General features: G+C 39.4%; 2 protein-coding genes across 2 annotated transcripts; both read left to right on the top strand.

Annotated features, from left to right (window-relative positions):
* The first annotated feature begins 2,786 nt into the window (after positions 1-2,786).
* Positions 2,787-4,316, top strand: LOC116203157 (abscisic acid receptor PYL4-like). Its single transcript, XM_031534855.1, has 2 exons — positions 2,787-2,891; positions 3,021-4,316. Exon 2 carries the CDS (start codon positions 3,119-3,121, stop codon positions 3,767-3,769), a length of 651 nt encoding a protein of 216 aa, XP_031390715.1. The 5' UTR covers positions 2,787-2,891; positions 3,021-3,118; the 3' UTR covers positions 3,770-4,316.
* Positions 4,317-9,239: 4,923 nt separating this feature from the next.
* LOC116200119 (protein trichome birefringence-like 35) lies at positions 9,240-12,600 on the top strand. Its single transcript, XM_031530834.1, has 6 exons — positions 9,240-9,628; positions 9,808-10,096; positions 11,195-11,366; positions 11,474-11,670; positions 11,763-11,915; positions 12,229-12,600. The coding sequence occupies exons 1-6, from the start codon at positions 9,427-9,429 to the stop codon at positions 12,557-12,559; spliced, it is 1,344 nt and encodes a 447-aa protein (XP_031386694.1). The 5' UTR covers positions 9,240-9,426; the 3' UTR covers positions 12,560-12,600.
* The last annotated feature ends 25 nt before the right edge of the window (positions 12,601-12,625 follow it).

Genomic DNA, 12,625 nt, shown 5'->3' on the forward strand with positions numbered 1-12,625 from the left:
GTATGGTCTCAGTCCCAAACTGAATTAAATGTATTCACACTTGAAATAATAAATTTATGTACAGTTCATATTTAACTAGTTATTATATTGGCAACTGTTTGATCGACAGTGCCATGCACACCGCATATCTCTATGGACCATTCGGTCGAGCCTTAAATTTAAAGCCAATTTGCCACATTAATGTTGAAAAAAGAATAAATGGAAATTGATCAGTCCATCACTGTCTATGGCCTTATTCCGATAAATAGATACATTTTCCTTTTTGACAGAATTGATAGAGGATCATTAATTCATCAATTTAATGAATTTCACCAATTATTATGGGAGAGATAATGAGCCTGAGTATCCAGTAAAATTCAAAATACTTAGATAAAACCTCTTATAAATATATTTTTGGCTATAGATATAATAATAATTTTGTAGCTTATATGGATCTGAAAAAGGGACCCAAAGGTGGAAAAAAAAAAGAAATATGGAAAAAATTATTCTAGGTTAATCATTGTGAGTTGGTTGAAGTGATTCGGTGATTATTCCCCTTAAATAGAGTCTCGGATTCAAGTCTTGTGAAATGTTAGAAGAATTTTACTTTTTAGTGAACCGACTTAATTCGAACTGGATTAGTCAAAGCGTATTAAACTTTTGAATACCAACATCCATACTGAAATATATATATATATATATATATAGATAGATAGATAGGTTAAAGCTCATTAATGTCAAATTAAACTCTCCCTATTATGAATATTTTCTATTCAGTAGACTTTTTTTTTTTCTTTTAGGTTATTCACATGACTCATTGTTCAAAGAGAAGTGGGTTGAAACAACCTAAATCAATCCTAAGTTGTGGTAAAATTAATTTTTTTTTGAAAAGGTGTAGCTCAGCCTGTCTTTTTCGTTTACAAAAGAAGGTCCATAGGATTAGTGTAATGAAAAAGAAATTATAATAATTAATGAAAAGACATGACTAGTACTATGACGATAATTAGATATCTTAATTATTAGTTGATAAATGAGGACATACATTACTGCATTACACTTTATTTCTCAATTTAACCTGTCTTTTTTAACTGTCTCCTAGAACATTAGAACTGCGAGTATTGTCCTGCAATCAAAATAAATAATCTTCCTCCCAAGCAGTCAAACTAGCCCAAAATCTGTGCAGTCCTTTTCTTTTTTTATCATTTTCTATAGGTTTTGCTTTGAATTGAACAGTTCCTTGGCAGTTTGCGGTCAAAGCCTGAGGAACACTGCCGTATATCATCACCACTAACTAGTAGGGTTGTGCAAACGTAATCGATAACTGAATCGTTCCGAATAAAAAAAGAAAATTGAATTACTCAGTTTCTGGTGAAAATTTTGATTTCTAAATTCTCAAATAATTTAGTTTCGGGATGGTTATGCTTTCTAATTTCAAAACAGTAGTTAACTGTCCCATCTTGAATGTAATAAAAATATATAAAATATATTTTTTTGTCATGTTTATTTATAGAGTTGAATTGAAATATTTCCACTTTCTTTTGTTTAAAGAAAAAATTGAAAAGAAATTCCAAAATCATATAGTCATTACGTCGAACGATGAGAGGTATTGAGTGATAGATTTTGATATTTTGTGTAATTGGAACTTCGTAAAATTTTGATTAGTATATAATCGTGTTTGTTTTTTGTTTTTTTTGCACTTTATTTAATCTAGACTGCACTATTGTAGAACACTTAGACTTCATAAATTTAGACTTTAATGTTAATTTTCTTTATTCGGGACGGTTCAGTTAAACGAACCAAAAAAATGATTATTTTTTTAGACAGTTTTATGATTATAATATGGTTACGTGATCATTTTCGATTAGGAAAATTTTATTCGCAAAAATTCGAGGCAATAGCACCAAAAATCGAACCATCCTGTCCCGTGCCCACCCTATCACCTAGGCCAAAATTCATTTTTTATTTTCTTTTTCCTTTGTGGGTAAGATGATGAATTATGCTCAGTCTATTGGCGGAGATATTTTCTCGCTCAAGCATATGCATGACCATGGATTGAAAAAAATCCAGCCAGTGTTTGCATCCAGTATGCATCAGTAACATCAATCAAAACAACTGCAAATGTGAATCAATACAATCACTATGGAGTCAGCTTCCACCATAGACATTTTGATTAGATATTACTCAATCACAATGATGGATTTAGAAGGGGTCGCCTAAACCTTACAGTATAATTTGCCTAGTTTATCATCTTTTTACACGAAACAAAGCTACTTTGCCTCCTTAGTTTTAAAATCTTATTTTTCCTTTACATTCTCTTGAGTTTCACCCCCTTTGCACCAATTTTTTGAATCCGTCCCTACTCATCTAACTGTTTAAAGTGGGAATAAGTGGATAAGTAATGGCTTGTTTGGTTTGTAAATGTGATTTTAAAATTACAACTTTAACCTAATTCTACCAACAACAAAACAAAATAACTCATACAAAGTCAAAAAGTAAACCCCATTTATACAACGTTTTTTTTACAATAAAACAAAATAACTCATACAAAGTCAAAGGGTGGGCCCAATTTCTACCATTCTTTTTCAAAATCAAAATCTGATTTTAAAATCATACTTTGAAACCAAACGTAACATAAAATACTCTATGCGTTTTTAGTAGTTTCGAACTATTATATTATTATTGAAAAATCATTTCCAAAATATCATCTTTCTCGCTTTCATTGAAAAAAAAAAAGAAAAAGAAAAAGAAAATTCGTCCTATCTCATCTATCCTTCTCTCTAACACTCAATAAATATATATATATAAAAAAAAGGTTTTCTCCAAAGGCCACCCACTGCAATTGTAGTTGCAAAGAAAAGAAAAACACAACCGCAGCCTCGCTCCCTCTTGGATAGTTGGGAAGGGACTAACCAGTATCTCTCTTTCTCTCTCTACAACTTGACTTGATTATAATATAAATTATATTTATATTGTGCTATATATTTATATATATATGTGGACGTATGTATTAATACTCTGATACCAAAACTGAAAACCTTCAGGCTCAAGTCTCAACCCAAACCAAATCGAACCTCCCACCCAAAAAACAGGCTAAGAAGCTAAGATCGGCAGCGGAGAGGAATCAATCAATCACCATACCATGCCATCCAACCCGCCTCAGTCCTCCGTCCTCCTCCACCGCATCAACGCCACCCCGGCCCCCTCCCACCCCGCAGGCGCCCCAACCCCAACGCTCTACCAGAAGCCCAGCTGCCCTGTCGACGTGCCCGAGGTCGTCTCCCGCCACCACACCTACGCCGTCGGCCCCAACCAGTGCTGCTCCGCCGTCGTCCAGCACATCGACGCCCCCGCCTCCACCATCTGGTCCGTCGTCCGCCGCTTCGACACCCCCCAGGCCTACAAGCACTTCGTCAAGAGCTGCCGCGTCATCATCGGGGACGGCGACGTCGGCACCCTCCGGGAGGTCCACGTCATCTCCGGCCTCCCCGCTGCCTGCAGCACCGAGCGCCTCGAGATCGTCGACGACGAAAACCACGTCATCAGCTTCAGCGTCGTCGGCGGCGACCACCGCCTCGCCAACTACCGCTCCGTCACCACCCTCCACCCCTCCCCAACCGGCACCGGCACTGACGTCGTCGAGTCCTACGTGGTCGACATCCCACCCGGCAACACCTGGGAGGAGACGTGCGTCTTCGTCGACACCATCGTCCGGTGCAACCTCCAAAGCCTCGCCCAGATCGCCGGGAACCTCTCCCGAAGCAGCAATAACCAATCTCCCTCCCAATTATAGATCGATCCAATACGGCGTCGCTCCTGCGATTGATAACCGGATCCGTTTTGGAACGGGTCCAGTCGTCAATGGAAAGGCTAGCTTTACTACTGATCAGATATTCAACACGCTCCAATATGTCATATCAATCTCCGATCATCAGCACCAAACCTTTTTTTTTTTTTTTTTTGCTCCCATGTGGTATTCCTTGGTCCATCATTCGAGATCTACACGCAGCCAAGTGGCAATGCCGGAAGTATCTGGTAATTTCTCGGTCATTGTAATATGCATACATCGGTCTGCAAGTCATACTGTGAGAGCATCTGGATAATTTTTACAGGTCATAGACTTTCCGTCCAACGTTGGTGTTGGTATTTTTGTTCCTTTTGCTCGATCGGTCTGATTTTTTCCCCCCTTTTGTATACTTGTCTTAATTTTGTGAATTAGTGTTCATGAATAATTGCCAATTACGAGAGACATTTACTTATTTATGATTTTTTTTCATTGTACTAAGTCTTGTATTTCCTTTATAATGGAAAAAAATTAAGAGAGACACATGCAACTGCTATTCATTAATTAATCTATGATTGTCCTACAATTACAAATATCTTCTTTAGTTTAATCGGTCGTTTATATATCGAGATTAATCAGTGTAAATATGGCATCTAATCGTGTGAAAAGGAGTCCTAGGGTTTTGAACCATTTTGAGTAATATTTTCTTTGTGATGAATTAGTATATGTCCAGTCATAATTGATCTTAGGCATTATATCTTTCATTCCGGTGGGCGGTTTCTGTTGATATATATTAATATATAGCGAGCCTATAGTTCATATATATTCCATTAGTTTATTTATATTACATATATCTATTACAGTAAACAAACGCTCTTATAATCTTATTAAACATCCCAACCCCCCCCCCCCCCCCCCCCCCCCCCCCCCCCGAAAACAAAAAAAAGGGTCGAGAAATGCTCTTATAGTATAAATTAAAGCAAGGCTGTGATCAGAATATTCTAGTTCTTATTATAAGGTTAATTGCAGAAGAACAAATGATTCAACTTGTGGTGTAGTGGCAATTATGTTCGTGACATAAGATTATTAACAAGCAAATTGAAGTTGTTCATGGAAACATGGACATGACAATTTGGAATCGGCAAGGATATAAAATGTTGGAGGGGGAGCATGTGATAATATGTAAACCGTCTGTACGGCATAAAATAAGATTGAGCCTCTGAAGTGTATGCCCACTAAAAGGATACCCGATTGGTTATCGTCATTTTTTTAAAACGCATTCCCTAGCTAGATTATATTAAAAATAGCTGTAACTTTTATGGATTATTTATCCGGCAACGGTGATCGATGGTTTACTTGACTGTGTTATAATATAGCACCTTCTTTGTCGAGGAAATTGAAGTCTTCCTTATTGTTTAGGCTTATATAAAATGAGGTATTTATGGAGAAGAGTATTGAAGAACATCTTATTGATTGTCAATCAATGTATCAATCTGAACGTTCAAAATCCCAAGTGGAGGTTAAAGGAAATAAAATTTGAAGAGTGGGAGGGATGAAATTTCTACTTTCTTTCTGGAAAACGTGAGAGGGGTGGAGGATAAAGACGAGCCATGTTGCCAATTCTTTAATATATAAGAATAATATAATATAAAAGAACAATAAAAAGAGGAGAGGAAATTATGAGAGATGATACATGTAACAAACCATATTATCAAAGATTGAATTTTATCTGAAACCTATGAAATACAATTAAAGGATTATTTGCCGGTTAGAATAAATCGATCTGTAAGTTGAGATTAATGTTAGCAAATAAATTGGGAACTTCCCGTGATTTATAAAAAATAAGGAGCGGAAACCAAGACATGAAGACTTTAAATATATAAACTAATAACGTGCGGTGGAATCCATATTCCTCAACAGCTCTCTCTGGTGCAACTTGGACATTTGATATAACTGAGCAAGAAATTATCTATATATATATATATATATATATGAAAGCTTAGCTGTTTTCGAAGAAAAAGACACTTGCAAGTTGCAACTTGCCCTGCGTTTTCTCTTCTTTGTCTGTTAAAAGAAAATGCAACTTGCTCTCTCTCTCTCTCTCTCTCTTCCATTTCCTCCATATGTTTTTCTTTTAATATATCTGTTTGGTCCTTTTTGTGCAAGTTGGTGAGCGAGTTGGGAAGGGGAAGACGGTGTGGGGAGGCTTTTAATGAGGACGACGGCCGCTTGGCTAATTTCGGATTTATATATTTAGTTTATTCATTCATTATATTATCATAATATATATTTGTCTGCTTTCTGATGCTCTTCCCTTCGAGCCAAAAAAAAAAAAAAGTAATGCTCTTCACGCCACCCCTCAAAGCCAAACTGAAGATCCATCCCGAAGCTCGTCGTCCTCTCTCTCTCCCTTCCCCCTTTGTGCGTTCTTTCGATATTGACCGCCTCGAATCGATGCTTCTACTTACGTGCTCTTGGGATTTCTTCTATTCAGAAGATTTTGTTGTATGAGTTTTATCGGTTGAATATAATACAGTAAATAAAGTGATCTCTTTGTTTTACCCAAAAAAAAATGATCTCTTTGTTGTTTTGGTATAACTATATATTCATGCATAGTGACTTTAAAAAAATTTTAAGAAGAAATTAGAAACCCATATATAGTTAATTTAGTTTCTGAATAAACATAAACATAAAATCTTTTACAATGTCCCTTTCTTCGTCTCGAGAGATTGATTGAATGGTACACCAACGACCAAACGTCAGTGGGGTTTTCCATTTTCTGGTAGATAAGATAATATACGCTTTGTGATATTATGGAGGTTTTACTTTTTTCCCGCAACATCTATCCCCTGTACAGCTTAGAATGCTAATCGGCCGGCATATGATATACATATATAATATAATACTATCTAGATGGCTTATGTTCATGTTCGCAATTCCGTGACACAGTTCTTTAACAACTTGGCAGCCACTATGAGGATTATATCGAGTCCGCTGTGCCGCACAACACATGAATAGCTAGACATATAGCATGGATTTTTCATAAAATTAATGAAATCACAAAAAAAAAAAGACAAGGACAGGGGTGTCTATAACAATCTATTGAAACTGACAATATCCGTGCATTGCATTCACCGGAAAATTTTTAAAGGAAATAATTCGCCCTGCATGCAGTAAATAAATAAATGAGAACCCCAAGGTCAAAAGCTGTACATGCGTGTCACTTATGCAGGAAAAAAAAAAAAGAGAAGAAAAAGGTCAAAAGCTGTTCATGCATGTCACGGAATTTATATTAGCACACAGATGGAACCTTGGTCAAAAGCTAATAAATATATGTAAGCTGCCTACTCGAGATATATTAGGGAGATGACAATAGGAATATGCATGTTATTACGAGCTTACTATTAAAAAGAAAAAAGAAAACTCTCAAATGCAATAATAACAAACCACACATATACATCATACACAGGTGCATGGGCCGGCATTGAGATCTGAAATCCCAAATCATATGTAACAACACTGTTAGAAAAGCCGGGATTCATAAAATGAGATTAGGGTTTTACCCAACTATTGTCGAAATTGTTGGATTGGATACGAACTCATGCATGCATGTACTAGTGGAGTTAATGGAATTTCTCGTTTTTTGATGTCTTTGGACCGGTCCAGCTACTGGAGATGGAAACTGCCTAGGCTAAAAATAATTAAGACCGTTGGAGTCAATGAATTAATCAATCAGAGACAACCTTATTGTAAGTCTGCAACTAATCCGTGCGTCTTCTCTAGTTGAAGCTGCCGATGGCTACAGTATTATAGCTAGCTTTAATAAAAGGCACGTGAAATGTCCTTATAAGTTGATCTTCAGATCACACTTGCCGTAGAGAATATTGCCGCGACAACTGGGTTGCATGCCCCTCTGACTAGGGTTTCTCAATGAGCCAAGCAATTGAGAATTCTACCATATGTCACTTTGCTTACGTATATATGACATGATATATGGACTCGAAAGTCGAAACTTCGATAAAGAAACAGCCTTTTTTAAAATAAAAAAAAAAAATTCCTCTCTTCTTTGTTTCCTTATCCATTCAAACCTGAAAACTGATAATACATATATCTAGTTCATTACGATCTCAATAATATTAATCTCTCTGTAGAATCTATTTTGGCTCGACTAGTCAGTTGGCTGCATGGAGGCGTGTTGGGATCGAAAAGTTAAAGAATGCGATTGTTAAACCTAGCTGAAATTGTTTGATTAGTTTATATATCTTGGACGGACAGGAATATGGCGTAAGTAGTAGTTTTAGGTTTCTATAAACAGCAGCTACTAAGAACATAAATTGGTCGGTGTCTGACTTTTGCTCTGAATTTTTCGACATTTATTACTGGACCCGTACCATAGGGTTTGTTGGGCTTGTTCTTGGGCCCATTCATCTTTAGCCATGGGGCGCTCCAACTTCTTTTCAGGGGCTTTTTCTAGTAAAGTCCGTGAAGTATTAACGAGGATTAAACCCCTACAAGATCATAGGGAGACATAGGTCATATGATATATCACGGAATTTATTGCCTGGCCCCGTGGGACACAGTACGGCATGCATTTGGCACATTAGAACATGTAATAATCTCATTAAAAAACATGAATATGAGCTTCTTGATCAACCTAAAATAAGAGGGGGAGAATGATGATTACATGCATGGGAAGGCTTAATTGGACATGCAAAATTGCCTTTTTTTTTTTGGATATCTTAGCAACGGTGTTAGGAGGTGGGGGTCAATTTAAAATGCGGATGGTATCTTCGAATTGAGAAGTTATTGGGTGATTATACCTCACCACGTGGCGTTAGAAAGTACCAATGAAAATGCATGAAACTAGTGACTTAGTGCTAATCACTCGGATAATTACCATAATTATTATTCATTAAATAATTTTTATTAGTTCTTCCTCGTGAAGTTATTTGAACTAGGATCATGTAAAATTTTCTCCTTCGAATCACCTTAGACAATGTATGTTTTCGTCCCAATTGAAACTGATAGAAAACATCATCATTTTTCACGGAAAAAAAATCAACTCTCCCTCTTTCTTTACAAAAATAAGATAAAAAATCAAAGATCAACATTCATGTGTCCTGAGCCTAGCTTATTGTATTTTTCTTCCCCAAAAGAGATCCTTGAATCTAACATAAGAAAATGAAAAAAAAAAAAGTTAAATAAATGGCACAAATAATCTTATTAACGAAAATCGAATTTAAAATTTCATAATTAATCATATGAAGGTGTATGTATACCCGCCGTATTACAGCTCATTCCTCAACTCGCTTACCATATAGAGATTTGGGTTGCCGCTTGGCGGGGGGGTTCCCTATGCGCACACTAGTTGTTGGGCCCATTGCATTAGCTGTTGCGAGGCTTTGGCTGTCATTGTCAAGGGGCTGCCATAACCATTAGCCTTAGCACAGTCTTAGAGAATACGACCATCAACGGCGTTCCCAAAATTCCACCGTCTGTCAGTAACTTCCGCTCCCCTTTGGTTTTACAAGTTTGAACCTGTCTTGAGTAAATCATGGAAAAGTGGACGACTGGGTGGGTCACTGTCATTCCAAAGCCCGTAGCATCCTTGAAGGGAGTCAATTCCGATTTTCGCGGCCGCTTGCTTTCCTTGGAGCGCTCCAGAAATGCAGCACCGATGGAATAGGAAGAAGACCCAGTTTCCGCTGGTGGTGGTCGTCCTGTTGGTCTTCATGGTCTCCTCGATTCTCTACAACGAGAGCAACATTCGGCTAATCCATGAGGGCCCAGATCATCGCCCTCGACGGGAAGCCACTAGGTTCACGTACGTCCGGCCGAACCTCCCCGCCCGGACCGCCAGAGCTCCAGGTACTCACTCTCTCCCCTTCACTTGGAATCCACTAGGGTTTATGAGCTACCAGTCGCTTCCAATTAATCGATTCGTCAACTGGGTCGCTGCAAGATTACTGTTTCTTGAATTTGTTTAGGCAATTTCCTCTGATCCCTGAGCTGGTTGGATCGATATCTGATTCGAGCTTTTGTAGCAGTTTTGGATAGGTTTAGTAAATGCAACTCCACGAGAGAGTACAGTGGGAAAAGTATCTGGTGGGGTAATGGTGCACGGGAGACCGACGCCGCGAAGCGGAGCAGAGTGGATTTGGAGGAGAAATGTGATGTGTTTTCTGGGAAATGGGCGTTCGATAACACTTCATACCCACTCTACGAGGAGTCCAGCTGCCCGTACATGTCAGATCAATTAGCTTGCCACAAGCACGGGAGGCCCGACTTGAATTACCAGTACTGGAGATGGCAGCCCCATGGCTGCAATTTGAAGAGGTTGGCTTTTCGATATCCTCGGCTGGTTTTTCTTACTTGTTTTCCTGCTTTGTGATGGAATTGCTTCCGAGTTGATGCGGCATCATTTTTCCCGGCTCCGGGCCACGTTTCTTCTTGTGACCGGCTTTAGTCGTTCATTTTCAAGGGTTTCGAGGATCCCCGCTCGTAGATCCCTTATTATTTTCCATCTAATTAATATCTCGTCTATCGAACGTCGACCTCCGGTCCTTTGTCGACTCGAGCCGTCTGTTGACTACAGGTCATTGACCTCAAGTCCACCTTGGTTCCTCGACCTAGAGTCCTCCTTGGGTCCTCGGCCTCAAGTCCTCCTTGGGTGCTCGACCTCCGGTCCTCCTTGGGTCCTTGACCTTAAGTCCTCAACCTCCAGTCCTCGACCTCTCCGTGGGTCCTCAGCCTCCAGTCCTCCTTGTGTCCTTGGGTCCTCATCCTCAAGTCCTCGACCTCGGGGGGTCCGGTCGCTCTGCTCGACCTACAGCGCCCCGGGGTTGCCCCTGGGAGAGACACTCCAACGCCCAAGTTAGCGATAGAGAGAGAAGCTCTCAAATGGTGAAGAGGGGAAGACATGTGCTTACCTTTGCCCTTTAGTGCCTCCTATTTATAGAGAAATTCTCCTGGCAGCTAGTGTACCCGAAGTGTATTTAATTGCCTGTATGACTTACGACTATACGCAACGAATATTAAGATAAATCGTAGAGGTAGGACAGTAATGTTGTTTTGGACTCGGATCGCGCTATTTGATAACCATAAAGTGTTTGTCGTATCACGAGTGATCTCATGCATCTGTATTCAGTTCACCCGAGTTCTTTGGCAGCCTGGTGATTTGGCATAGAATTTCATATTTTGTTGGTTCCCTGTATTTTTGTACGTCCTATGCCTACTCAATAAGAAGATATGGAAATTGAAATGGAGGGATTCTAGATCAATGGCCCATTCCTCCATTGAAAATATGGACTTAGAGCTGTTAGTTGAATTGATACGGTTATTGATTGGGGTGGTTTTTAAAGGTAATTATTGGTTCAAATGATGGAAGCTGATCAATTGATCTGTTTTCGGATCTTTGTTTTTTCTCCTATCCAGATGGAGTGCGACAGAAATGTGGGAGAAGCTGAGGAACAAGAGACTGATGTTTATTGGAGATTCACTGAATCGAGGGCAATGGATTTCTATGGTCTGCCTTTTACAGTCAGTTCTTTCGAAAGATCAAAGATCAATGTCCCCGAATGCCCATCTTACCATTTTCAGATCTGAGGTAACCCAAAGATGCCTCTGCAGTTCTGTTCCATCAATGAAGCAAATTTTGTTGAAGAATCTGATTGACATATTCATCTATTGATTGGATCTACTTGGGTTCTGAAGGAATACAATGCTACTGTGGAATTCCTCTGGGCCCCACTTCTGGTCGACTCTAACTCCGATGACCCAGTGAACCATAGGCTGGATGAACGGATCATTCATCCTGATTCAGTGCTTAAGCATGCAGCGAAGTGGAAACATGCTGATATATTGATCTTCAATACTTATCTGTGGTGGAGACAAGGACCCGTCAAGCTCTTGTGAGTACTATTTACTTTCAAAGCCAATAACTCTCAGGAAAAAGATGGAGCAGTCTTGGTTAAAATAAATGGAATTCTTGTTTCTCTTTCAGGTGGACTGCCGATGAAAACAGTGACTGTGAAGAGCTAGATGGGCTGGGAGCGATGGAGCTCGCAATGCAGAGTTGGGCCGAGTGGGTGAGCTCAAAGGTTGATCCGCTCAAGAAGAAAGTCTTTTTCGTTACCATGTCCCCTACTCATCTCTGGTGAGTTATGGAACTCTACAGTTTTCCTAATTTAATCTTTCTCGATTTGGTAGGCCGTTTCATTTCTACCATGCATCTGAGGTTCATTTCTACCATGCATCTGAGGTCTGACCGTTCAGGAACCACCTTACTGGATTCTTCAGTCTGTTGGAGATTAAGAAATGTACAGGTTGTGTTAGTTTGAGCAAAAGAAACTATCATGCAATGTAATGTTTAGACCTTCAAGGCAAAAGAATAGAATAAAAAATATCGTGTTTTTCTATTTGTTATGGACCTGCTTCTGATCTCCAACCGATTCCTTGCGAACTTACAGGAGCCGAGAGTGGAAGCCTAATAGTGAAGGCAACTGCTACAGCGAGAAGTTGCCCATAGACCAGGAAGGTTACTGGGGAAGCGGGTCTGACCTGCCGACGATGCGGATGGTGGACAATATTCTGGGCCAGTTGGGTCCAAAAGTTTATGTTCTGAACATCACTCAGCTCTCGGAGTACCGGCAAGATGGTCACCCCTCTATATACCGGAAGTTCTGGGAGAAGCTGAGCCCGGCCCAGTTGTCAAATCCATCGAGTTACTCCGACTGCATCCATTGGTGCCTCCCGGGCGTGCCTGACGTGTGGAATCAATTACTGTTTCATTTTTTGTAACCAAAATATATCGAGATTTCACATGTCCCTTTGTTTGAATCTACCGGTCTCCTTCGTAACCGAAAA

The sequence above is a fragment of the Punica granatum genome, chromosome 1 (assembly GCF_007655135.1).
Source record: "Punica granatum isolate Tunisia-2019 chromosome 1, ASM765513v2, whole genome shotgun sequence".
NCBI lineage: Eukaryota > Viridiplantae > Streptophyta > Magnoliopsida > Myrtales > Lythraceae > Punica > Punica granatum.

Bases quoted from the DNA above. Each gene is read 5' to 3' on its own strand.
- LOC116200119 (XM_031530834.1), top strand. From the start codon at position 9,427: ATGCAGCACCGATGGAATAGGAAGAAGACCCAGTTTCCGCTGGTGGTG. The intron at 11,671-11,762 runs GTGAGTACTATT...TTTCTCTTTCAG, and splicing joins CAAGGACCCGTCAAGCTCTT to GTGGACTGCCGATGAAAACA. The intron at 11,916-12,228 runs GTGAGTTATGGA...GCGAACTTACAG, and splicing joins ATGTCCCCTACTCATCTCTG to GAGCCGAGAGTGGAAGCCTA.
- LOC116203157 (XM_031534855.1), top strand. From the start codon at position 3,119: ATGCCATCCAACCCGCCTCAGTCCTCCGTCCTCCTCCACCGCATCAAC.